General features: G+C 41.7%; 1 protein-coding gene across 5 annotated transcripts in view; it reads left to right on the forward strand.

Moving 5' to 3' along the window:
• The window catches only part of POC1A (POC1 centriolar protein A), a 57521-nt gene that overhangs the window by 28396 nt on the left and 1587 nt on the right, over positions 1 to 27538 (forward strand). For 3 of the 5 annotated variants that reach the window (XM_064667787.1, XM_064667789.1, XM_064667791.1), the window contains 3 exons: positions 1269 to 1337; positions 4274 to 4369; positions 17340 to 17480. In XM_064667787.1, coding sequence (XP_064523857.1) covers positions 1269 to 1337; positions 4274 to 4369; positions 17340 to 17480 — 306 coding nt within the window. The remainder of the gene's footprint in view (positions 1 to 1268; positions 1338 to 4273; positions 4370 to 17339; positions 17481 to 27538) is intronic. The other 2 variants (XM_064667792.1, XM_064667788.1) reach the window with 1 other exon arrangement.

The raw sequence follows: 27538 nt of genomic DNA on the forward strand, positions 1-27538 counted from the left end.
GAGTGGGGAGAAGCTTCTTACTTGTGTTCTGAGATACATGATCTTACTTGAAAGAGGATACCTCTTCTTCTGAGGAGGTGTATGATGGTGTGGTGGAGTTTTCTGGGGGTTGTTGTGACTTTTTTGTTTGTGTTTTTAGTTTTTGGTGTTTCCCCTTCAGTCCCCCTGGCTTGTCGGTGCCATAGGAAGTTCTCATTCCTGCCTCTGCCCATTTCAACTGGGGAAAAGGCTCTTGCCTTAGGATGTTCTGCAAGGGAATGTGCTGAGCAGCTGACACAGAACTCCACGATCTGGGTTCTCGGCTGTTTATTCTGAGCGGAACAATTTGTCTGTTGTGCCTGTGCTTGAACACATGTAACCATTTCCCAGCTCTGTTTAACCTGCCTCATCCTTCCCACGTGCACCCTCTTGTGTGCTTGCTGGGAGGTTGAAACACATTGAACCAGGTGTGTGGTGTGACACGTGTGCTCCTGCTCAGGCAGTGCTGTAGCACTCGGCAGTATTTGAAGTCTCTCAGAACTGACTGTTTCATGCACGAGGCTTCTTCAGAATGTGCTTGTGCTGTGGGAAGATGATCCTGGATGCATCAACTCTGGCATCTCTTCTGTAAAACTGCTAGGAGAAAAGCAGTTTAAGCCAGCCTTCTATTCTTCAGTAAAAAACCTTGCAACTAACATAAACCTGCATGGATCATTAGGCTGCAGCTTAAAAATGACAAATGATGGTATTGTAAGGAGTGCTTGTCTGCTGCAGGTGCCTGCTTGGTTTGAAACCTCTGTCCTTCCTTGGACAGATTTCTTGACTTAAAATGCTTGTAACCTTGGCCTAATTAATTGGTGCAAGTTGATTGCTGTGGTTGATAACTGGTCAAGCATGTTTTGAAGTTAATGTGATGGTGCAGAAAGCAAGAGCTTTAAGCATTGGGTCTTCTGCAATGAGGAGTTTGTGTGGAATGTTTGAGGGGAACAAGGAAAAGCCCGACTCTGTAAAAATGGTTTTGCTCCTGTCTCTGTTTTAATGCCATGGATATTGAAAAGTGGGTATCTTAAATTGGGGGCAAAAGTGTGGGAAATGCTAAGTTGCCAGCAAGCTTAGCATCTTAATTGTGGCCCATTTACCTGACAGGTAAGAAAGAGCTTCCCAAATTTTGCCTTTAGTTTGCTGAATGTCAAATGAGAAATACCCTGTAAAGCTGCAATGAATGGAACTTTATAACACTTTGTTTTCTTTCATGTTTTTTTAAACCTATCTTTTAAATGTGTTTGCAGGGCCCAGCCACCTGTGTAGCATTTTCAAGATCTGGAGACTTATTTGCTTCTGGAGGGTCTGATGAACAGGTATCTGATTCATTTAGTTTGATTGTTTTGTGCCTTGTTGTTACTGTTTCTTGGCATCTTACTGCTTTCAAAGAGAGAACAAATATTAAAAAGAGTGAGAGATATTAAACATAGTCTTTTCTCACTGAGGAGGCATTTCAGCTAGATTCTGTGGGAGTGAGTATGTACAACAGAGGAAATATTGCCCTATATATGGCCCTTGTTACATGCCTTTCTGAGGCACCTGCTGCTGGGGAATAGGTCAGGTGGGTGTACAAATGGCTGTGATGAGGTACTTTGAATATAAGGCTGATCTGCCACTGGCTAGATCTGAGACACAGGCATAAGGACAAGGCAGGCAGGGATGCTTCCCCCTGAACACTCTTCCAGGCTCCACTGATCTACAGTGCTCTGTATTTGACATTCCTAATGCTCTCCTTCTCCCATGGGTTTGTCCTCAGTCTTATTGGAGATGCTGTGGCTGAGCCATCTGCAGTGACTGACACCAAGTGGATTTGAGTCTGATCAGATGTGAATATCTCCTGCAGGCCTCTTTCTTAATGGGAGCCTGGTGCAGAGCTGTGCTAGTGCTGCAGTTTCACAGCTTTTCAGGTCAGAATTGGGCTTTTCTCTGCTGACCTTGATATGTGCACTGTGATGAAAGCCTGGGTGTCTTGTACTGCCAGTAAAGAGTTTTGTGGATGGGGCAGGAGGGGAGATCCCTTCCTTTTACTTCTGGTTCTGAGTTATGATCCAGACACACATTTCTTTAAAAGCTGCTGGGGTTTGTTTTCCATTGTCAGTGGGGAAAGGCAAAAATATACCCTGTGTGTCTGGACCATGTTTTCAGTTGTGTGCTCTTGAGAAGGAAACCAATAATCCCAGGGTTGTAGCTCATGCCAGTTCCGTGAGTTGCTGCATTTTAACTCTGTTTTCTAAATTTGCTGGGATAGGTGGCATAGGTTGTCATCCTGTCTCTTTAAGACCACTTTTTATTAAAGGCTTTAAACAGACTGTTTTGAAGAGATTCATCCCGGTTTTTGTTTTACAGAATTATATTGAGGTCACTAGATAAAGGTTTGCTCTTGAAGTGCTTATCTAACACAAGAAATAAATAATGCCTGTTTGCTGTTGTTTCTCTCTTCCTTAATAAAAGCCCTGATATAGCTGGAAGCTGCACTTCATTATTACTTATTTTCAATAGAAAACTTAAGAAATTTTATTTATCTTCGATTTCTAAGCGTAGCCAAGAAGCTGACTCATTATTTGTTTCATTTTGAGCTTAAAAGGATGTATTAGCCTACATTTCTTTGTTGTGTAAAGCAGATTCTTTTGAAAGGCTTGTGTTTTGTCAGCTCTTTTGTCTCTTCTGTGGTTGGCATTTCTTTAAGCCAAAGTAATGATCATTTCAAAGTATCACCTGGTGGTGTTAAACTGAAACACTGACTGGCAGTGCCTCCCTGGCAGGGTGCTTTATACAGGTATGTTCGTGGCAAGGGGTCCTAACAAACTTCTTTGGCAGCCCTTGCCACTGGAGCTCGAGTTTGTGGTTTTGGATGCATGTATTGGGAAGGGTGGTTCTTGGCTCTCCTATTCTTGGCTCCCATGAAGGAACTGCCTCTCTCCTTTTGGATTTGTATCTGAAAATGCAGGCAGTGCTTCCTTTTGTGCATGGAGAAAGAACTTTGTCCTAAAATAAATAAATATATATATATTAAAAACAGAATTAGCCCTAAATTGGCAGTTGTGTACATGCAAGAAGCTTTTTCAGTGGAATGGACCTTGTTGAATTCTGGCTTTCTGAATCAAAGAGAAATACAACAAATAATTATCAGGAGCATCTCTGCAGGTCAAAAAGGACTTTTTTGTGTGGTAGTTTAGACAGGTAGCCTCTCCAAAAAAAACATACTTAATTACTGAGCTGCAAACAGGACTGTTAAATATGTGCTGGTTTTAACAGTGTGAGTTGAAGACATGGACTGATTTCAACCCAAAGTAGTGGTGTGAGCAAGGATCCATTTTTCTGTCACCAGTCTTCACTGAGCTGTGTTGCATTGGTCTTAATCCCCAGGTTAGACTAAGTGGCAGTGCCCATCTTTGTTGTAATAGCACCTTTGGTAGCTGTGAAGAGGCAATGTATACAATTAATATAGATTGTATAATCTACACAATAAAAGAGCATCACTTTTTTGTCCTGTTACACAATGGAATGACCCTCACTGGTTAACCATGCAACTGCAAAAGAAAAATGCTTTCATGTGAAGCAGGGATGAAAATTTGCAAATGAAGAATAAACACTGATGTTTCTGATAACCAGGATGAGCTGACTGGATTCTTGGGTGTCTTTTAGACCTCTGAAATAGCTGATTGATTGCTCTTGAACTTCTTTAGACTTGTAGGAACACTGCTAAGGGTTTCACTCCATAAATTTGCTCGTGATGTGTTGAAGTGATTTATGTGTTAGAGGCCTCTCTTCTGAAACCAGTACTGTGTTATGGAGAGCAGGGAGCTGTAAGTGGGATTTAAATTTGGTATTGAGTTGACAAACTAGCTCAAGATGTCTAGTGCTAGTCTCACTACTAACTCTTCCTCTGAAAGAGTCTCATGATAAATGAGTGACTAGTTGTTTGTGGTGTGGCTGATAAGTGTTATAATGCCAAGCATGGTATTTTAAAATATTTGTGGGTTTAATGCTGTATTCTGCATGTTGCTTTGAAGTTTTCTAGGTCATTCTAGTTTCGTGATGTTCTTGACCCAAAGAATGTTGGAAGAGGTCACTTACCCATTGAGAACTCAGTTAAGCTATGTCTGTATGCAGTAGCATATTTACAAACAACATCCTTAATTTAATCCATGGCAAAGCTTTCCTAGGTAAACTCTTCTCTGATGTGTTAACAAAATTGTCCCTTAAGCAAACTTTGATAGAAAATTTTAATGGAGCCAATTTTCTTCTGCAGGTGATGGTGTGGAAGACCAACTTTGATGCAGATTATGGTGATGCACTGAAAACACAGAAGTCTTGCAGTACTGTGGATGGGTCCCATCACACTGGGGTAGGTCAGCGTGCAGTAATCACGTAGAGTTCCTTCTCAGAACACTTTCTGCAGCTTGGAAGTGTCTGACTCAGGTGATTGAACTGTAGAACCATCTGTACTTGGTATTTATTTGAGCTGGAGGATATCTGTTTTTAACTTGTATTGTTTGCTTTGTTTAACTGTTCTTTATACAAAAGTTATCTATAATGATTTTAAAAGGGACATAAGCTTAGTGCATGTATGGATGTGTTTTTTTATTAACAGCCTCTGTTTAAGAATCCATGGTAGGCTTGAATGATAGTTCACAAAAAAAGCAGATGTGAGGAACAGCTGAAGCTGCTAAAGAAAGCAAACAAAACCAAAGGTTGGTTAGTGCAAGGTGAGTGGGAGAGGATGGGAGAAAGCAGTCACAGAAGGAAGGAGGACATGAAAGTACTTATTGATCCTTGGCTGGTTTTGGCTAAATCTGACTTCTTCCTTTTCCTCCCCTCCAGTGTTCTAACTCTAAAGCTATGCAGGCTATGAAACTATCAGTCCAATGACCTCTTTGTTTATTAGCCTATTGAACTGGTGTAACTTTGAACTCTTATCTGCTTTAATTTAAAATATGGCATAGTGTAATTCTGGGGTGAAATACAGCAGAGACAAAGAAAACCTTTCTGGGGAAAAAACCACTAGTTTTGGTTTGTAACATTCCAGTGAGTGGGTTAAATGATGTAGACAAGGTGTTGGCTAATGGCAGGTGATAGTTTACCCTTCCCTGTGCCAGAGCATATTATCCAGTAGTAATTTAAGGAAAGGAAGAAAATGTCTGATCTCTTCTAAAACTTAGTTCTTCATTATAAAACCTCTTAGGATGTCCATTGAAGGATGCTACTGAGCAAATCCCTTGAACAATGACTAACCACCCTGAACATCTGTCCCTCTAACAAAACCATTCCCTTGTGGAAGAGGGTTTACCTGGCAGAACATCCAATAAATGGTGCTGGGACCAGCTGTTTGTGTGCTACTGACAGGCAAATCCATGTCATGTGGTGGTGGCTGACAAGGGTTTGCTCTGAGCTGTGGGAAACAGGGCACAGGGTATTCTGTGGGGTGTAATATCTTGGTTTGGGCCAGGTGCTGTGTTTTTGCAGAGGGCAAAATGAATCCCTTCTGAGTCATGTGGCAGAGACACACTTTGGTTTGGGGACCTAAATTACTTCAAAGGAGTATTTTGAACTGCCACCCAAATGCAGTCTTTGGCTTGGGCATGCAGCATGGGAGCTGCAAAATATGGCTACTACTTAATATCCTTGTATTAAGGGCAGTTACAATTGCTAAAGTTAGAAGGGGAAGAATAAACAATGTCCTTTGAGAGCTTGTTTTGAATACCCTAGGTTAAGATTAAATTTAGAATTGATCTGAAATGTTCCTTGCTGTTAAAAAGAAGGTGATATCTCTGAAAACGTCTTGGTTTGCCGTTTAGATATAACTTGAGCATGAAAGTCTTGGCTCTATAATAACTTGTCCATTCATGGCAGTTCTACTCTTTTCTTTCAAGTGAATACCATGACTTGTATCTTTTAGAAATACATCATGCTGGGCTCGTTAAGAGTACCCTCAATGCAAGACTTAAACTTCACTGTATATTAATTTCTTTCTTGTTTTGAGCCAAATGTTTGCTTTTTTTAATAATGAATTACTTATTTTGGTGGGTTTTGGTGTAGTTGAGATGGTTATTTTTCCCATCAAATTCAGACTTTGACACTGCCACCTGCAGATCTTGATTTCATGCCAGGGTCACCTTTTCCTTCAATCAAAAGTGAAGTTGCTCCTTCTTTCTCTACTCCTGTGTTAGCGCGCCAGGATTCTGCCTATTGAATAATCCTGAGATTTTGCAAACATTTCAGGATGTGACTATATTTAAAATAGGCATATAGGTTATTATTTGGCTTTTATGTCCCTAAAATATATGAACACAGTATTCTCAATGCATCTTGGATCTGTGTTCACCCTTAAGTCCAAAAGAATATTTTTCCAAGGAGAGCTTATGCTTTTGTGTAGCTGTATAATTTTTGTTAGGCCTTGTGAAAGAACAGATAGAAATGAAAACAGTGCAGTAACTGGTTTCTCCTTGGGAGGGTCTGACTTAGATGCAAGAAGAAATAACTGAACACAGACATCAAAACTAGTTTGTCATCAAGATGAATAGGAAGAAAAAACAATCTTAAATAACCTGTGGGATAAGAGTAATGGGGTTGGTGAGCTTGAAAACAAACTTGCTCGAAATCAATTTTCACTTCCATAGGAAGAGGGAGACTGGAGCCTTTAGAAGATGCTGGTTTCTGAGGCAGTTGGTTCAAGTTCAGTGTGAATCAGGGTATTGGATGTGTTTGCAACAACAGATGTAAACTTCAAAGTTGTTCTGCCCACCTGCTTCTGTTTGCTGTAAATATATGAGGCTTGGGAGATGCAGCTTCCTTTGAAAGTAAAACTGATCCATGCAAGGAATAATGCAAATGAAAGGGAAGGTCACAGTGAGCAGGATTTGCAGTCATGACTGTGGTGTAAAAGCACAGACATGAGAGTGTGATAGAACACTAAAGCTGTCAGAAGTGAATTATAAACATGTTAGCATAGATGTGAGACTGTAAATGTTAGATCAGTAGTACCTCTGCAATGAATGCTTACTCTTAAATGATAAGCTAACAATTGTTGCTATTAAGTATTGCATAATCACCTTGAAAACCAAGGTTCAGGGCAAGCTCTCCTGATGTGTGTGATGTGAAGCTGATGGGAAGAAATCACATCTTGCAATCCTGTGTCTTGATCCCGTGAGCGTGCTTGCTTTGATCTAGAATCTAAAGGGTAAGAGTAAATTCATACTTAATGCTGCAATACTGAGTGGTGAGGAAAGTCAGAATGAGAGGTGTGTGGATTTTGCATGTATTCTCAAAAATATGGGATCTTATGCCTGTCTATGCTCAGTAACTGTGAGCATTCGGGTCTGTCTGTATGAGGAGTTGTGTAGGATCAGATCAAAGGACGTGTTCACTGCTCTGAAGTGTTTTGAAAACATTCATCATACAATTTATTTTTTCCAGGGAGGGCAGAAAATGTTTTGTATTTTGGGGGTTTGGTGGTGGATTTTTTTTTTTTTTTTTTTTTTTACAAATACAAGGAAAGCTTTGTATGTGCAGTTACAGCTGATGTGAGTGTGCAAGAACACTTATTTCATTACACCACAGATTTGCTGCTATTGTTGACCAGTTCCAGGAAGGCTGTGTATGGTCAAGTGTCACGAGCAAATGCTGAAAGTTTGATGTCACATGGGCAGTTAGAAAGTGCTTGTGTGTTCATCTAAACTTGTACTCTGAAAATTATGAATAAAAACATTGTATAAGTTAAGTGGGTAAACAGTTTTTCCATGCAATATTATGGAAAATAGTAGATATTCATTGATGTAGAGATTTTTTGCTCAAGTTTAAACACAAACCTGTGTTTGTTTGTGGAGGCATGTTGTAACTGTGCAAAATATTATTTTACAAAGGAGGAGGCTGACGAGGAGACTTTGGCCTCAGCCTCTGCATATAGCTTTCTAAAGAAAAATACCTTAAAGCTTGTTTGTGTTGGAGTACCTCAGAAGCAAAGCTGTCTTGAACAGGAGGAGTAGGGGCTTCACATGTCCAAAAGGAGTGAAATGTACAGGCTGCAAGGATTGTGGGTGGTCTGTTAGCTCAACTAACAGTATCCTGTCGAGAGAGGTACCTGGTACAGCAGAACATAAGCTTACAGGTGATGGGGAAGTGTTTCTCCTTCCACTGCAGTTGTACATTCTGCAACCAGTGAACTTATGTAGCCTACTTTACAGCTCCTGATAGGACTCTGAGACCTGCTCACATGAGTGGATGTGCAGGCAGACTCAAAAACAGGCAGTCCTTTGGTAGGGCTATGTGGGAGACGTGGGCAGAGTTGCAGAGCTGTCCTTTGACACTCTCTTGCCAAGAAGTCTTTCTGCTCTTCTGAAATTCAGGAGCACAAATGTTTTAAATATCTGTAGCTGCTATGAAGTTCAGTGGCACTCAACTGTGGAGATATCAGGTTTGTAAGCATAGCAGACCTTCCCAAAGGGAAGCTTGGGAAGAGCAGCACTTCAGCAGAAAGGACTTGGAAACAAGTAAGTAGCCTATAACTCTTCAAATGTGTCTTTCAGTTAAGACAGAAATTTAGGCCTCTTTTTACTCTGCTGGATTTAGAACTTTCTCCAGGCATTGGACTGTATTTATTTCTTCAACAGTATTTTAGTCCTGTTGAATAGTGTTGGAGACTAATTCCAAAAAATGTGATCTGATTATAAAGTTGTCTGAGTCCTATAACTGAGTGTCCAGAGCTGACTCCACCTCTCTCCTCTGCTGGTTCCGTTTGTTTGGTGACCTCGGGTGCCTGCTGTGCTCAGCCCGTGGTCTCCGTGCTGACTGCAGCAGTTCACTCTGTCAGCCACTGTCCTTGTGTAAACAAATTCCTCCTGAATTACTCATAGGCCAGATGTGCCTTTTTTTTTTGACCTTTTGGCTTCCAAATTGGTAACTATGTCTAATTTTGGCATCCGTTAATACTTATGAATCCTTTTGTACTTTTTTTTTTTTCTTTTTTAATTGCTGTGAAATTCCCTCCTGGGAATCAGTTTCATTCCATAGAGCTGCAGCTCTTTGCAATTGGATGTGAATGTGTGTTGTCATTTGCACCTCCTCCACCCCTTTCTATTTATTTATTTTTAAGCATTGTAAGGGAGGAATCCTGTATTCAACAGCATGGCTCCAACCTTTCAGCATACATGTGGTCTGCAAATTACTATTTTTCCTGATCTGCTGTCACCTCACTTTCCTGAGCATTCCCACTCCAGGAAGCTTTAATCTGGTGCATGGTTGTCTTCCTCCTGGAATAGGTAGGTAGATTATTTGCTTATCAGAACAGCAGTATAATGTGTGCTCAATATGTTTCCACTGCTCTTGCTATGATTGATCACAGGATGCTCAGGAGCTTTCCCCATGTCCTCTCAAGCAGGGTGGTTGTGGATGGTTACCCATCCTTTCACTGAAGGAAACCTACTTACTGTTGCAAGACGTGGCCTTGTAATGGTTTTGCAAGAAGACAGAGATTAAACAGGAGCAGAGGAAGACTTGAGGATGCTGGTGACATGGCCTGGCATGTGCACTTGCAGCCCAGAAAGCCAAACATGTCTGGGCTGCATCAAAAGCAGAGTGAGGAGCAGGGCAAGGGAGGGGATTCTGCCCTTCTACTCTGCTCAGGTGAGACCCCACCTGTAGTGCTGCGTCCAGCTCTGGGGAAGAAGGACAGTGGATCTGTTGGAGCAAGTCCAGAGGAGGCCACAGTGATGGATCAGAGGGCTGGAGCACCTCTTCTTTGGGATTGTTCAGTCTGGAGAAGAGAAGGATCTGGGGAGATCTTGGAGCAGCCTTCCAGTACCTAAAGGGTCTATAAGAAAGCTGGAGAGGGACTTTTTACAAGGGTCTGTAGTGACAGGATGGCTTGATGAAGAACATGAGAGAGAGGAAAAGGCAGGGCATAAGCACCCTCATCTTGGCTTTCCAAGGAGCTCTGAATGACTGCAACAACCTGCAGCAGCTTTGCCTGGTAGTGGATGGGAGCAGCTGTGCTGCTACAACTGCTTTCCCTTGTGTTCTGGTTTGACAAGATTTCTTGCAGAAATAAGAGGATCAGCTTTTAATTTCTGTCATCTTACAGTGAATAGATTTGTTCTTAGACTCTGGAACAATAAGGCGAGTCCTGACAAGTCATTATTGGTCAGAATAAAAATTGCCTTTTAAGTTCAGCATCTCAGGCTAATTAATGTAAATTCTCCCACTTAGGTTGCTGCTGTATGTGACTTGTTTTAATGCTTGAGTCATAATTCAAAGAGAAGAGACAGAGGCAAGATTTATATTTTTTTCTAGGCTGCTATTCTGTGTCAGCTTTGAGATGGATGAAGATAGCTCAAGCTGTACAGGAAAGTTTCTGAGATCTCAAACTTTTCTGCTAAAATCCAAACTCAAGCAAGAGTAATAACAAATGGGTGTGTTATAGTATGTGTCTGCACGTGCTTACATGTGTATATGTACATAGCATGCATTTTTATACATAAGTAACAAATGTAGGTATGCACATGATAGGTATGTTACACAGTATATTCATTCCTATTTCACTGGAAAAAGGCAAATTATTCTGATTAAGGGAATCAGCTGGAAGCTGTTTTCCCCTGTTTCAGGAGATCACTGTGTGTGTTTTGCTTCTAGCCTTGGAGACTGATGCTTTTGGTATAAGAGAACCTGTAGCTGTATAAACACTTTATTTTGGTGTTTGTCTGCTTTTTCTTGGGAGTTTTCCCCCAAGAAAACAGGATGGGGGAGCAGTAGTTCAATTCTTGGTGAAATTTCTTACGATTAGTTTTCATATTTATCTTTTTGTTCCTCTAGCGCCTTGTTTCCACACGAAACTGTTCATTTGAGATTTTTGGTGCTGTTATTGTTCCAGGAGCAATGTTAGAATAGATAGTTGAGGATCACCTGTACAACAAAGCTTAATTATTCCATATTGAGTTCTGGAAGACCTCTTCTTATCTCCTAAGAAAACACTAGGACTGAGGGGGGGGGGAAATTGGTTAAGGGAGGTAAAATGCCTAAGCAGAGTGGGAAAATACAAATCTAAAATGTTGAATGCTGTCCTTAGCTTTTTCTTCTTGAGAAATACAAACCTGCTTTATTTTTCAATTTTTTTTTAACAGTTGGTAGTCATCAAGTTTTACCTGTCCATGCTCTCTTCCACTGGGCTTGCCATGTTTGGCATCACCGTTCCCTGTTTTCACTCATCACAGCAATGCCATTTGTGCTTTTGGAAATGTAATATATGCAAAACTTTCCCATGTTTCCTCAATGTTTGTAGAGGGCTTTTTAGCCATTTAAAATGTAACTCAAATTGGAAAGGAGCTGACTATTGAAGATTAGTTCCTGTTATCACTTTTTTTTTTTAGTAAGACTGTTAATTACTGTAGTACTGCATTAATTACTAATCATTTGGAAGCCCAAGCTTTGTTAAGAGTTAGGTTCCTTACAGTTTTTGGGTTGTGGTGATCCTCTCTGCCAGAGCTTATCAGGAACTGCAGCTCCTGTTCCTTCCAGGGCTACTTCTCCTTGGAAATCTTTCTACTTTTTGTATAAAACAGAGATCACAGCATGAAAAACAACGAGCCTGATCTCAGCTGGCTCTCAGCCAGCTGGTGCCATGGTACGTGTAGTGCCGTTGAGTGTGAACTGACTGGGAAGCATGGGCAGCATAGCTCGGGTGTGTTTAGCAGCCTGCAGAGATGCTTGTTACCTGAAGTTACCTCCAAAACCATGGTACTAATGTCTGTCCTGATTTAAAGGTGACACTTTCAGACTGTGGAGGTAAGTTAACTGGACTGACAGCGAACCACAGAGCGAGGTCACTGAAACATGGGAGGGGAACAGCTTTCCCCTGCTGGCAGGCAGGAGCAGGGTGAGGGCTGGAGGCTGCCCAACAGTATCACTTGTGCAGATAGGATGCTGGTATTTCTGCAGTGCAGGTTTTGGTCCAAGTGCAGCCTTCTCTATATGGACAAGCAGTTTTTGTGCATGTTTGAGTACCTTAGCTTGCCATTAGCTGTTTCCCCTGGGCATTTTGGTCAGCAGAGCTCAATGCTGTGATGCTGCTTCCCTTAAAATACACAAACCTGCTTCATCCAGCTGCCTCTGCCAGTGGATCACTTAGCCATTGGCACAAGAGTGCCTTGGAATTTAAAGAGATTTGAGATGTACCTATTACCTCTAGTTCTTCTTGAGGTTATCAGAAGCTTTGTGTTTATGGGTTTATGGCAAAACATGGCTGTTATGGTGGAGGTGCCAAATTTTAGTAGCTTAACTTGGTATTCTTAGTAGCACCAATAGGGAGGAGGGTTCTATATAATTTCTGGCCTCTGGCATATCAAACCCAGCATTCCTTTTGTCTGAAGCAAAAATAAAAGGGAAGTGATGTTCTTTTCACATCCCTTCTCTTTTTTTCTCTCTCTCTCCCTCCCCCGTTCCCTTTGTAATCGTAACTTGAATCCTGAAATAAAAAGTGAATGATCCCATAAATTGTTTCACAGAGCTAATTTAACTTGTATCCTATTTCTGGTTGTTACCCTCTGCTGGTTTGGACAGTAGATGTGGAGTAATGTGCAAGTCTTGAAGAATGTGATCACTCCAGAAATATCAGTGTTGCCTTGAGGAGGGGATGCTTTTCCAGGCTAGGGGAATGAGCTTGTGCTCAGAGAGCTGCTGTTCAGTCCATGATATTTTGTAGGTAGCAGGGAGGACTGAGGCTACCTCTCAGCTTTTCATGAGCCCTCCAGTCTAGCATGGTGTGTGTACTCCATCTGACCTTCCTGTGGAGCTTACCTTGAAGCTAAAATGCTTCCACTGGATGTCACTGTTGCTCTTGGAGAACACATTTAAAATATCACTTTACCTGTGGTGAAAATGACTCCTTGAAATAGAAGACTTTTAATGGTATTTCTGTCTTCTTTTGGATTAGTAGGATTGGGGTCCAAATGAACAGTGTACACCACCTTTGGGATTTTTCTGCTTTTAGGAGAATTTTTTCAGCTAAGATAGTGAATTTAATTGCACTTACTGAGTTTTAATACATTGAATGTCTGTATTGAATTGAATACATTGGATGTATGTGTTGGTTAAAGGGAATGCTGTCTTTCTAAATACTTGAAAATTAAGTCTAGACTACATCATATTCCCTTAAAAGCACAAAGACAAAAGCCCAAAGCAATGTGAAAATTGATTTAAAGAGACTTAAAGATAGAGCTGAACCTACCCCCCTTGCATCACTTGGTTCTTCCCTTCCAGTGGAAAAAGGTGAGGAGAAGGGAAAAGAAGTATTTCCTCTGGATTGAATTGTAAGAATCCTACACTTTATTAGTAGGTGTAAAATTCAGGGAGGAAGTTACTGTATCAATATATCTTCTAACTATCACAATTTAAAAAGCAAAATGGCATTTTTTTAGTTGTCCCAGCCAGTTCACTACAGATGCACATGTGTTGTGTAGTTAAAACTTTCCCCCTGCCCCCCCATCAGCACTGTAATTCCTGACCAGAATGCTGTTTAGCCAGAACAATTTTTGTAAGAGGCTCAGTAAGAGACCTCTGGAATGAAGGCTGATTAATTTTCCCCTTCCCCCAAGTAGTTGCACTGTGCTGTCTTTAAGTGGTTGCTATAAATAAATCACTTCTGTTTTCCCTTTGTCACTGAGAGCTGTATTGTATTCAGAAACTGCTCATCTATTCTTCCTTTAATGTTCAGCTGCTCCTTGCTCTACTCCCAGGGCTTAATATGCAGATGTTGTAACAAGATATTTAATGGCAAATACATTTGTTTGGTTGTGCCAAATGAATTGCGCACTTGAACTCTGACTAAAATAAATTAAACCTCTGTAGCAGTGTCATTGTTTCTGGTGCCTGTCCCCAGCATTCAGCTGGCACTTTACCTTGCAGGTGAGTCAGATGAGAGCACAGGCATCTCTCCCTGTAGTCATGATGTTCCTTGGTACTGAGACTGACACAATTCTCTATTTTTGCAATGTTTTTCTAAATCTGTTAGAATTTAAATCACCGATGGCTGGCTCAGCACATGATGCAGATTGCCATTAGGAGAAGGGTGGCAGTAGTTTGATCTGTAAGGGTTTTCTTCTTCATTCTTAGGGACAGGAGCTGATTTAATCTGCTTTTACAAAATTTGAAAATGTTTTTATCTGGGGGCAATTTGATTCTTCCTCAGCTGGGTGCACACTTCCTTTCGAGTGCCTTTAGGTACTAGTAGGTACAGGTTGTAGTCTGGCTGTTAAAGGAAAGTTTCCAGACTTTCCCCTCTTTTGTTAAACTGTGAAGTTTAACACTTCAGTTTCTCTGCCTGTTTGTGGGCAGTGACTCAAAGTTCTTCTGTAGGTGTGGGTGTTGGATACTTGGCTTTTGTACCTGCTGTGGTGAGGTGGGGGGGTGGGTTAGGCAGGGTGTGCTTGTTCCTAGAACTGAATATTCAAAGCTCTTGGTCAGTTGAAAGCCTCCCTTGTGGAAGTCACTGCAGTGACACACTGACACAGTTTATTTACTGGCTGGCTGTGTCCCTGGTTGAGACAGATGCACTGACTCAGAACCTCAGTGCTGAAGGCTGTAGCTACGGTTATCTGGATGATGATGATGGGCACAAGAAGTGATATTTGAAATGGGACAGCCATATTTTCATACCTCTGGTTTTAATAGTAGATACACTTCTGTTCTTGGGGGTTCTGCCACCTGTGAGTACCTTCAGGAGCCCACATGGCCTTGCTGGAGGTGGCTTGCTTGGCTTTTTGTGGAGGTGGCACATAGCCTGTGAGCTGAGCAATGTGGCATCTGACAGCTCTGCCCCTGGCTGCAACTTGACATGGTGAGGGACCACCTGACCCCTAAAACATCAGTGTAGGAACATCTCTGCAGCGCTGCCCTTGCAAATATGCCAGACTCTTAAACTCTGTGGAGTGCAGCAAAGAGAATATCAACTCTTGAGTTCAACCCAGAAGCTTTTTATGAAAAGCTGTCTGACATGTGCTATAAAGATGGAGGGAGAAGATCTGTCGGTACAGTCATTTTTCTGCTTCTGTGAGTCAGCTTGTTCTAATGGGTTTTGAAGTGGATAGCTCATCATCATTTGGGGTTTTTAAGTGCAGGTTGTATGCAGTGTTAGCTCACTCAAATTTCTGCTGTGCCATGATTGACTGGCCTGAAGTTACATCATCGAAATAGGCTAGTCAGCCTTAAAATAGCAAGAAAATATGGTTTTTGATGCTAGTTACCCATTGAAAAGCAGGGGTTTGTGGTTTTTGCTTGTTTTTACTTTTAAATATAAGCAGCAGGTAGCAGGTTTGTAAGGCTGGCTTTATCTCATCTCTGCAAGAACATATTTTAGTTGATTGAATCAATGCACAGGTGAGCAACATGTGGCTCTTGGGCTACCTGCAGCACAGGAGTGGTTGGAGTGTGGCTCCCATGCCAAGGCTGTTCAGTGTGACCTGGAGTGTGGGCTGTGTTGGCCAAGGGCCTGTAGATAATCCAAATTATTCCAGCAAGAGGGAGGAAGCAAATTAGCAGAGGCCGGTGTGGCTGGTACCACCTGATACCCAGCTGCATCCCAAGCCTGTGGTGGAGCAACAGGGATCCCTGAGGAGCAGTTGTTAGATGTATCCATTAAACCTTTCCCTTCCTTTCCTGCTCCTTATGCAAAACTGGCCTTGTGATGCTTGGCTGTTTGAGGATGGTTTGGTTGCAGGGTCTGGAAGAGCGGTCGGCCCTTACCAGCAGCAAGGCATCCTCCTGGCAAAGCTACTCCTGCTGTGGCCTCTTTTCCTTTTCTCTTCCTTGCCCCCTCCAGTCTCCAGCTTCCCTAGGTAGTCACGTTTCTACTCTTTGTACTGCTTTCTGCATATTTTGCCTGAATGTTGGGATGAACCTCAGCCTTGGGACCCTTTCTGTGCCCTAAATCAGTGGCTCCCAGCAGCACAACTGTTTTATGTATATTTATTTTTTAAAATATATATATATAATTTTTAGGTATGCACGTATATATATACGTATATAGATATTCAGAATGTACTGAACAGTTTGGGGTTTAAAGTTATGTGAGCTGGTCTAAGGTCTTGTTGCAGTTTAGTTGCCCACCTGCACGTACCTGTATCAAATACAGAGGTGAGCAGGTAGATCAGTACAGCACTGATGAGAAATGCATTCCTGGTATTGCATGTGAGAGGAGAGATGGAAGCAACTCTTCATTTCTTGCTTTGGAAATGTACATGTGGGAGAACTTTTAGAGACCATCTTCCAATCTGTCAGAATTCCTTGCTGTATTTGCTGATTTGTGAACTTCATGTGAGTAATAAGTGCATGGGATGGAGCTGCACCAGGCATCAGGCCATGGAGAACTACATTTCGAGTGCTGTGATCTTGGCTTTAGATTCAAATCTTGTCTGTTAGTGTAAATTGAGAAACTGAAGTCTGCAGTTGCTTAACCAGTTGGCTGCCTCCTTTAGTTAAACTTCTCTGAACTACTTCTGGTGGTAATGCAGATGAACAATGCAAATAGTGTTTGTTGTAGAAGAAAGGTACCATTTTGAAAGAAAAGGAAAGAAGAATAAGTTCTTTAGTAGAGATCTATTTGTGTTTTTCAAACTTAATTTATTCTGAATGAAATATTCAAGGTTGCATAACTAAAGCAGTTGAAATTGAAACTTCAAAGTAAACTTGTTCTTATTCTCATTGAGAAGGAAAACCAGTTCAAGATATAAACAAAATTAAAATTACTAAATCAAAACTGTTCCAATGCATATCTGATACATCTTGCTTCTGCTGAACTTAACTGGAGTACAGTGTCTTTGCAAGCACCAAACATGGAGAGAGGCTTTAACTTTACTATTGGAGTGAAAATAATTGGACTTTTCTCGGGGTATCTTACTTAATTCTTGTAATTTGGATGTAGTGCTTCCATGTGCCTCCAATAAGTCTTCATTTACCTGTGGTCTGTGCCTGTGGACCCCATGAGCATGCCAGAGCTCTTTGCACACATAAAGCTTGAACCTTGCAGGATTGCTTCAGAATTGTTATCTAAGGTTTACCTTTCCTCATCAAGGTTTGAAAACAAACACAAGCACACACAAAAAAATACCCCGAAAACAATAAAACCGCCCTCCACCTGGGACAGGCAGACAAGTCAGCAGAAGCTTTTCCTTTTCCAGCTGTGGCAAGAACAATTCCTTTTCTCCTTTGCCCGTTTTTAATAGCATAGACTGTCCTAGCATAAACTGTCCTTTACTGTTTACCCTCCATGAAACAGAAATCCTTCTCCAGTTGTTTGCATCGCAATAGCAGATTATGTCTGTTTATTTTTCTAGCAGTCAGAAATGGACAGTGGTATTCATCATAAGAAAACAAAAACTCAGGATTCTGGTAGGAACCACGAGCAGCAAGAGGTGGAGGCCAGTCTTGCAAATACCCTGGAGCATATTATGGGACAGCTGGATGTTCTGACTCAGGTATGGTTTGCTCTTTAATTTTGGAATGACAAAGGTACCTCTGAATGGAAGAATTGGGAATGTTTTGCAAGAGTTTCATAGAATAAAAATGTGACTAGTTCAAAACCTCTGCTTTTTAGTAGTATTTTGATAAATCTTCCATCATCTGTTTCTCAGCTTATCTCTATCAGTTCCCTCACATTGACTTCCAGCTTAGGCTGGAACTCTTCCTTTATGTTCCTTTATGCTGCAGTGTCTTGGAGTGCTGCGTGAGCCAGCTCTGAGAGACTGTGCTATTAGCCAGGGTTTATCTAAGGTGATGCCTAAAGGAGTGCTTGGCACAACAACTCTGTTTTGGTGAATAATCTGTCTCTCTTCCCTCCCCCATTATACTGCAGTCTATAGGTAAACTCCGTTCAGATCCTGCTCCTTTTCCCCCACCCAACATTCACCTACACAGTCCAATTTCTGCAGTATTCTCCTCCCATCAACAAGTCTGGGCCCTTCTGTGCCTCGTTGCTAGAACATGCTTTTCACCCACAGTTACAAACAACTAATCCCAACATTAACAAACAGTTCTTTCTTGGAGTCACTGAGCGATGCTTGAACAGTACCAGCCGTCAATGGTGATCATCACAGCATGTGTTTACTTAGTAAGAATTTGGGGATAGAGCTGGTTTTTTATTAACTAAATAACTGCTCATTGCTCCTGTGAAGAAATACTGTTTCTGATTATTGTCTGGCCCTGAATTTCATTGTGTGTTTTTGAGGTATGTGACAAGCATGGGATAGTAAACATTGGTGATCTCTTGTAGCTGAGACCATGGTGGTTAGGATGGAAAAATCTGTGTGGGAGGGTTTGTCTGTGGGTTTAAATGTTATTTCTGAGAAAGAACAGGCAGGTCTTGAACACTTGGTATTGAACATACTGATTACTAGTTAAAGATAGCTCTTTGCTCTTGAGAGAGTTAACTTGTCAAAGTACTTGTCAAAAAGTGCAAGATGATGGGTTAGAGGGCCCATCAGGGGATTGAAGGCTGATTTAGGGATTAAAAAACATGCCAGGACTACAGGCAGTCTAAAATAGTGTAGGATGAAACCCAAAAGGTATTTAAGTTCACTTGGCAGAAATGCAAGAAAGCACTTTTCCTGTGATCTTTAAAAGGCTGAACACTGGAGGAGGGGAGGGAAATCTCTGACACTGGGCCCTCATACTTGTGAGTAAAAAGCAGCCCAGTGTATACACAAAATATTTTATTACTGTTTTTACGTCTCCCTAGTAAGTTTGGAATGTGATTGTTATCTTTCATTACATAAATCAGATCCACATTTCTGATGATGGATGTGTAATGGCTCCTTTTCAACTTCATAGGTGTTTAGAGGAGGCAAATATTGCAGTAAACAGTACGTGTGGGATTTAACCTAAATATAAGCAATGCAAATATCTGTCGAAGATATTGTGTAACCGTAGAAAATTCCAAATGTTGTTTAAACCTAGCAGAAAGAGAAACTGAGATCAGTGGGGGAGGAATAAATTAGTAAGTTTAGGATAAAATTGGAAATACCCCGAAATAGTAAAAAACCAAAAAGCTGCCTCGAGTAACTCTGCATTCTGCAACCTTTTACCTTTTTTGTAGCTTTTTTGCCATCTTTGAAGTCCTTAATTTCTCATTGGTTCTAATCTGTGTATGTTGTGTTTTGTGTTAACACCATTTTAATGCATTTGTACAGGTAGATGTTCGTGACACACTGTTGAAGTGGCTTCCTAATTTTTCATTTTCATGCCAAGGTTTTGATATTTAGCAGCAAAACAAACCAACACCAAACAAGCTTAAGCAAATGAGCCCGGAAGAAATCCTTGTTCCTGGACTAAGGGAGGAGGTTCCTCAAAGAGCAGGGATTGTCTTTGTTCTTGTCATAGTTTTCAACACTGTGTTACCATGATATAATGTACCAGTGGGGGAAGGTTAAAGTTGTGAAAAACTACTTTGGGAAATTATGCAAATATAGGCCTAATTTATTTTCCTAATATTTTTTTCTGTAGTTGTCATTTCAAGGCTTAAACGTGGTATCATGTAAGAGTGGGAAGGAGAGAAAATACTTTCAATTTCTGCTGAAAGGGGTGATAGTAAGACATCAGGCTGTCATCTCTTGCCAGCACACAGCTTTGTTCTCTGCTGCACACTTGAAGATGCATCATCTGCCACTCACAATTATTAGTACCTTCCCTCTGCTGATTTCCAGATGAAATGAGGTGTTAAGTACTTGGAGTACTTGAGTACAGGGGGATTTTTTTTTTTTATTCAATTAAAAGGTCTCTTCCAGCCAGTCACCAATAACTGAGGCTGTAGAGGAGTTGTGCCACACACAGCAGACTTGCTCCATCAGTTTGGCACCTCAGTTCTTACCAGAGGGAGATGAACCAGGAGAATCTGGTGGCTGTTGTATATCACAACTAGCAGTAACCACTATAGTGAATAGATTTACAAAGCTTCATTCTTACATTGTTGATTTTGTGCTAGGATTTAATTCTTTAAGGTTTTGGCAACTTGCAACTGGTCTTTGATTCAGTGAAGCCTTTTTCTCTTCCTCCTTCCCAAAACCCTGTCAGGGCATCTTACTTGTAAGAAAGTGGTTTAATGTGACCTGACAGGGTCTTTGTATTTTTTCCTAAAAGTGGTTTGTGTTTGGCCATACTTCACATGCAAATAAAGTTAATGTTTTACTGCCTTTTTTCAGAAGAGTAGTACGTGCTTAATAATTCTGTTGCCTTAAAGAGAGGAGTGAAGTTGAGGCCTTGACATAAGTTAGTTGTTTTTGGATTGCTTAGATACTCTGGTTCCCCTTTGTAGGGAAGCAAGCAATTCACATCTGGCAAAGGAATGAGGAAGATGACAGTAATAAATGTATGATACAGATGATTTGCTCCTCCCTTTCCTGCAGCTTAGTATCTTGTCAGTGTCTCAGTGTTTAAAAATCCTTTACTGGCATTTCAGAGACATGAAAAGTAGGAAAATGCAGGCTGTTTATAAATTAATTTTTTTTAGTGAAGGATGGATCTCGGTATCTCAGTGCCTATATGAAAAGATGTGGTGAATATTAAAGTTTGAGGGGAAAACAAGGTGATTTTTCTCTCTTGGATAACTTCCTAGAACAGAATGGTGTGTTTGGGCTGGAAAAAAAAAATGAAGCAGATCTTAAAGGTTTACTTGGTTCCAATGCATTTTCTGCACTTAGAGCTGAACTGCCCTTCTGAAAAGATCACCTGTGAGTAACCATGTTGGCTGCAGTGGAAAACTTGCATTTGCAATGATCATCTTCAAAGAGTTTATATATTCTTGTCCTCACTTCAAACACCTCCAGCTGCTGTGTTAACTCTGTTGATCTGGTGGGCAGCAGGCACTGAGGCAAAAGCTGCTGGTTTTATGTGGGAAGGGAGATATCTTCTCCAAATGGAGAGTTCAGAACCAGGTTAGCATAAAAATTCATAAATAGCTGCGATAATCCACCCACAGGAAATGGCTTTATATGCTTCCCCAAACTAATCTTGCGTTGAGGCTGGGAGAAAACAACACAGTGAAATGGAGAAGACTTGATAAATCTGTAAAATAATCCACAGCCTGAATTGAAGGACAGTCTAGCTCATGTGAGATTAAAGGATTATTGCACTCCAGAAAAGACTGCAGGCAGAGGGGGGGAGAAAAATTGTTTTAAATGAGGGTTTTTTAGCATAAAAAAGACTGGGACATAAGTGAGTTGGTTTTTAATTAAAACTGAAAATGTTTGTGTGTGCAGCGCTTATAATGAAAGTGAGTAAAATCAAATTTTTATTCCTTTTTTTGAGATGTGGCCTCCAAAGCTTGTGTTGGTGAGGAATGAATGTGGTCCCTCTCTTCTGAGAAGCATTGACTGTAAATTAAGCAACTGCTTTAGTTAAATATATGCTTTTGTGACTTCAAGTAGTTACAAGTCAAGAAGAAAGATTTTTGAGGGGGGCATTTCATAAGTGCCTCTACTTTTGCTTTGCACAAATGTCTTGGTTTCTGTGTTGCTCTCAAGACCTGAACACCCATGGGTTATAGGTGAACCCAAAACACAGGAGAAAAAGTGCAGGGAGTTTTTATTCCAAAAGAAAAGGTTTGAAATATTAATAAAAAAAGTTCCCATCTGAAAAACCTGTGAAATGTTAGATGAGCTTGCTTTTTAAATCTTAATTTAGAGGGCAGAGAGGCTATTTCTTATGAGTCAGACCCATCTCTTGGATATTCAGTAGCTTTGATCTCTCACTCAAAACAAATGAAGTGCCCTGCTTGTTGCCAGTCCTCTGTGTAATTCAGCAGAGCTCCTTTTATTTTTGTGAAATATACTTCCTAAATATACTTGTTATAAAATCTTGATGCAAATACATTTTTCTTATTCCTAAGACTGCCTAAATTAAGTGCACTCCTAGGGATATTTCTGTATTAGCAGAACACTGTCTGAAGGCTGGCTTTTCAGGAGTGCTGATCATCTCCCTGGATGTTCACAGGACCTTCACCTTCCATTTTCCTTCAATGGGAAGGAACACTAAACACCTCCCACAATTTGTTTTCACAAGCAGACTTTGAAGATTAATATAAATTGTTATTCAGCCATTGGATACCAGCAGCTGGGTTCATTTAGGTGAGTGATTTGCATTCTTTCAGAGGCAGGGGACGGATATGGGAAGGCTTTGAAGTCTTTGTGGTTGGGGAAGACCTTTAGTCATTTGGGGTTCTAACCTCTGTATTGAGCAGTTGCTGTCATGGAACGTGCCTGGATGTTTTGATGTAGCTCATCATAACTTGCTGTGTTTTATACTGTGGTGAAACTGAAAGTCTCCTGACTGCTTTTGCTGGGCTGGTCTAGCCCCAGAGGTCTGGGAGCTCTGCACCAAGGGAGCTGCCCAGAAGCCATCAGCCATTCCCTTCCAGAAACTTGCAGGATCTGATGCAAGTGCCACCAGTTTAGCTTTGGCTGATCAACTGTCAAGACTAAAGCAACAGCAATGGGTGATGAAACAGTGTTGTCAGTAAGAGGACAGTAAATTGAAAGGCTCAGGTGCAGAGGGCTTGTGTGCCTTGTGTCCCCACCCTGTGTGGGAGACACTGGCAGACCTGTGGCTCACTGTCTTTGTGGCTGGGGTTGATTTAATACAAAGGACATCCTTTTCTGTCCCCTGGGGTCCCTGAGGTCACTGTGATACTGGTACTGACCATGCTGCTTGGTCTGGCAAATACTTGATGGAACTAGAATTTTCAGGTTCACTTGTATGATTTTCTTACTGTAAAAAGCAGAGTGAGCACCACATGTGATCACTTGTTGCTGTACTGAGTCTCCCACAGGAGTAGATTTGTGCATTACACCAAAGTTACTCCTATAATTTAGTGAAAGGGTTGGTAAACTGAACTCAAGTAGCTTCAGAAAGTGTACTGGGAGGTGGAAGAAGAGATGGCACCTGAGGTTGATAGAATGGTTTGAGTTGGAAGGGACCCTAAAAATCATGTAATTCCAACCCTGCTGCCAGGTCAGCTTGTTCAAAGCCTCACCAATCTCATTGTAATAATCAGAAGAGGAAGTTAGCTGAGCAATACTGATTTTGAATTTTATGACTGTTTCTTTCTTGTAGTGCTTTAGGTTGCTAAATGTAAAAAAATTCTTTACTTTTCAAGTATCCCGAGTAGCACGTGTCTGACTGCTAGCTCAGGAGAGCTGGTGGGACTACAACCTTCAATAAATGTGCAAAACCTGTGTTGAGGGGTCTGTGGGACCTCCTTACCCACAGCTATACAGCAGCACTGACTGAGATGTTCCTGTCCAGCTACATGTGTTGTAGGAACAATCATACAAGTCTGGGGAATTTGAAGCATGTCCATAACTTAGCCCGGTGTGAAATATTCTATGCAAATAGGCTTTGTGAGAATTCACCTTAGCTTTGCATTCAAAGCTGTTGAGATGGTGAGGAGCCAGAGACCTTATTTAAAATGTCTGGGGTAGCAGTTCTTGTTTTACTCTGAGCTCATGAGGAGCTGTCATTTCTGTTAGAAATCATCCCACTTTTTTATTTTAAACCAAAACCTACTTTTAAGTGTATATTTGGTCTCTGAGATTAAGGCTTTGACCACTGGAGTTAGGCAGGTCCTGGTGTGTGAAGAGCCTTTTGCTACATTAGGTGTTAGTAGCTATGAAGGCCTCATACCTTATACTGAGATGGGGCTTATTTCCTCTGCTGATCTAAACTGCCAGCTCTTGCTGAGAGTGCTTCAGAGTGTGCTGAACATCAGTATCTGGTTTGGGTCCCATCTGAAATCTGTTAAGATACGAATTTCCCATGAGGAGGGCAGCCCAACTCTCTCTAGGTGTGTGTAGTACTAGAAGGGGTCTGCTGGGGGTCACGAGTGCAGTGGCTGAGATGGAAAGGACACCGACAGCATGTCAGGGCAAAACTTAGTATGGTAGGAAGAGAAGCTGCTACTTGCCAGACAGGTTCATGGTTGAACTTTTGCTGCACAAGTTCTCCCATGAGCCTTTCATCTTGCAGCTGGAGTTTAAAATGCCAAACCATGGTTAGTGGAAGGAGTTAACTTTTTCATTTTTGGTAAAAGGCAGGTTTAGGACTAACCCTTCCTGCAGTGGTTTATTTGACTCATTGTATTAGTTTAGAGAAGGGTTCCAAAGCTGGAGCTTACCTGGATATTTGCTAATTCCTGATTCTGCACAGGACTGGATATATGCTGAGGGTTCTATTTAGCAGATGTTGGGGGAACATTTTAGTGATTCACGTGCAATAATGGGAGCCTCTTCTTGTTGATATTCCTCAGTTTAACCGGTGTATTGACAGGTTGGCATCTGTTCTCCTTTTTTGTAAGACTGTTTTTACTTTCCAGTACAGAACCAAGGGGCCTCCTCAGTGCTGTGCAGGAGCCTGGCTCCATGTGTCAGGAGTTTGTGCCCTGCAGGTACCTCTGAACCCACTCGTTAGCACTTGCCAAGGAGGCACCCTTGGATGCTAAAGCAGCATTTTCATGGTGCAGTTTACTTGTACTTCCTGGCCATGTTTGGGAATTAAGTGGGTCTGAAATGACCATTTTTAGGGAGAACGATAAGAAGTTATAGCAGGGTGTGTAAGTCTTTGAAAACAAGCCAGCATTGGCCATGCTGGTACAGAGGACAGAGCTCTTAAGCCTCTGACTCCAGGTCAAACTTGGCAAGTCTCACTCTGTAAATCCATGGGCCATCTGTGGTCCTCATTGCACCTCTTGCAAGGCATCCATCCCCAAGTTTTTTCCTTGTACCCATAGAGTGGAGTGGAGAAACTGCGGGCACGGAAACTTGGAAACTTCTGCATTTGTGGCGTGTTCTTCTGCAGGTGCATTTTTTTATAAACTGAAAAGAAAATGCTGTCTTCATAAATTAACATGTCAGATGGGAAAGAAAAATCCGAAGAGGCAGAAGTAATGCTTTTCTTGGGTTGTTTGATATGTTAGTGCTCTGCAAAATCTTTTTAGCATATGCTTAGAAAAACTGGTGAAGCAAACTTTTGAGGATCTTTTTATGTAAGTAAAGCTAGAAAACTACTTCTGCCTCCTTTGAGATCAATGGAGAGAGGGATTTTCTGTTATGAATAAACAGGAATAGAAGTGCAAGTGTCATATTGTGCCTGCGCAGAGCCAAGAGCACAAATACTGTTCAGCATCGTGTCCCTTGTAGGTTCAGCCAAGCTGTTGTTACCTGATCTGAGTAACTGTTGTATGGATGCTTTTTTGGGTGAGATCTCCAATTCCTGGTGATCAGTCAGAGCGGTGTTCTGTCCCTAAGCTATTAAGTGGCTAATTAGAGCCGGTGTGAGTGGCGCTTTGAAAAGCTCCTGAGCTGCTTGCGGGGCAGGAGCTGCACCTTTGAGCTTGCACAGCTCGTCCCTTAGTGTGATGAGCTGAGCCTTTGTTATTCCACCCTTCTGTGCCCTTGCCCGCCTGCCCCCAGCTTCAGGTTAAGTCCTGCTTTAGCTAATAGCAGCCATCTGTCTAGGTGGATCTCTCCCGGCAGGGGCTCCCACCGCTGCTCCAGAGGGTTGCTGTCGACCTCTGCTCCCTTAACTCTGTTTCCAAGTTTTCTTTGGCGCTGGTAGAACTGGTTTCTTTTGGCATTCAATTAGCACCTGCTTCCCCTTATCTGTCCTCCTCAAGAGCCCCTGAGGGGCCGCTGCAAAAGCTTCAACCCTGAGGCTGCTGGTTCTCAAACTGTCTCTGCCGCTTCATCAGAGAGGGGCATGTTTAAGAGGGGCTAAGGAATAGATACTGATGAAAGCACCTTGGAACTGCATCACAGATCACTGTTATTTGGGTTGAGGGAGTAAAAATAACATGGAGGAAGAGCATAAGGGGCTTGTCATCAGTTAGGCAAGCGTGACTGCTGGGTGCCTCAGATTAGGTGTCCTGGGGGAGGGTGGAGCTGAATGTTCCCCAGAATTTAAAAAGTAAATAGGAGGCAACTTTTTTTTTGTCTACATACTTTCCCATTAATGTTCCGAAGAGAAGAGCAGATTTTTTCTATGCTAAGTCTGTGAAGATAAATGAAGACAAATGTTGCAGGAAGTGTTGGTAGAAGTGATTTAAATTTTCTTTTCTGTGAAAAATTCCATATTCTGTCCTGGTGTCTGTAGTAATGCTTAGTACGTTACTGTAATGTCAGAAATACTCCTTAAAAAAATAAATAGGTTGATCTTTTTTTCTCGTTTAAGCCTGAGCTGTTAGTCTTCTGCCAAGTTGAGGCAGGACTTCAATAAATTATCCAGCATTTACTCCCTGGTGCGTAATGGAGACACGTACTGTGCTCCTGACACAACAGGAAGCCCAGATCCTGCCACAGAGTGTGAACCTGGCTCCAGTGACTCCTCACTGAATCTGGCTGACAGTGCTTTCCTCCGTGGCTTAATTGTTGGTTCGTTATCTTTGGAAAGCCATCGCAAAAGCGGGCAGGAGTTGAATGGGTGCAGTTTCATTTGCCTCCCAAGAAGGACTTGCTTTATAAATAGCAACATGGAAATATTGTAAAACTCTCAGCGTCTAATAAAGGAGCTTTTCTTTTCTGTGCAAGTTACAATGTAGCACTAATAGCAGCTGGGCAGTATATGTTTGTGCTTTCCCTTACCTTCCTAGGATGTCAGATGCCCTGTCTATTTTGGGCATCATATATCCAACTCTAAATGGACTGTAGTCATCGATTCCTACTTTGGACTTCCTGGATTTCATTTCTGACTGCTGCTTTTCCACATTTAGTTTCCAAAAAATACTTACTGCAAGCCTTCTGCTTATACTTACATGCAGTTTCCATTCTAATAAACATTTTCCTTACAGCTTTCTCACAAATCCAACACTTTCTGAGGTCTGCCTCACTTGCGCTCAGTCTCACGGTGCTGCCTGTAACAGCTCTTAACTCGTATTGATGGGATCATGGTGGCAGTAAATCATGGAACAGAGGAACCACGAGTAATCTGGGCATTGCTTCTAGCAGGGCAGTGTGGCCAGGATGTTAATTCAGGTGATTATCTTTCAAAAGGAAATTTGATGCAATGTTTCATTCCCCCTCTTTTTAACAGAGTGTTGAGTTACTAGTTCATTTTTTAAATGGAAAAGCCAGGATCCCTACTGCTTTTCATTCTCTGTCTGGTTGCTTGAAGGATAAAATCTTTGCTGTAAGCCCCTGGTAGACATTCAGCCTGCTGTGTTCTGCCATCAGTAGCTTTGCTCCTGATCTCTAAGACAGTCACTAGGCAATGGCATGGGTGGATGTGAAAAAGGTTAAGTCCTCTCTCCTTGAATAGGTGGGAGGGCACCTGAGATGTTACCTGCTGGCTCCAAAACATTTCTTCTGGTTCTCTGTGTACTGCAGTTCTTGTGCCTCAGAGGGGTGGCAATAGAGGAAGAAAAAAACTTAAATGCAGCTTGTGCTGTAGCCCATGGAATATTTGGGCAATGCTGGGTTCGTTCTTTCAGGTGACGTTTTCTACAGCTGCAGCAGTGCTCTTCTGCCTTGCCACAGGTCAGAAATGAGAAATATGT

This window comes from Pseudopipra pipra, chromosome 11 (assembly GCF_036250125.1).
Source record: "Pseudopipra pipra isolate bDixPip1 chromosome 11, bDixPip1.hap1, whole genome shotgun sequence".
Lineage (NCBI taxonomy): Eukaryota > Metazoa > Chordata > Aves > Passeriformes > Pipridae > Pseudopipra > Pseudopipra pipra.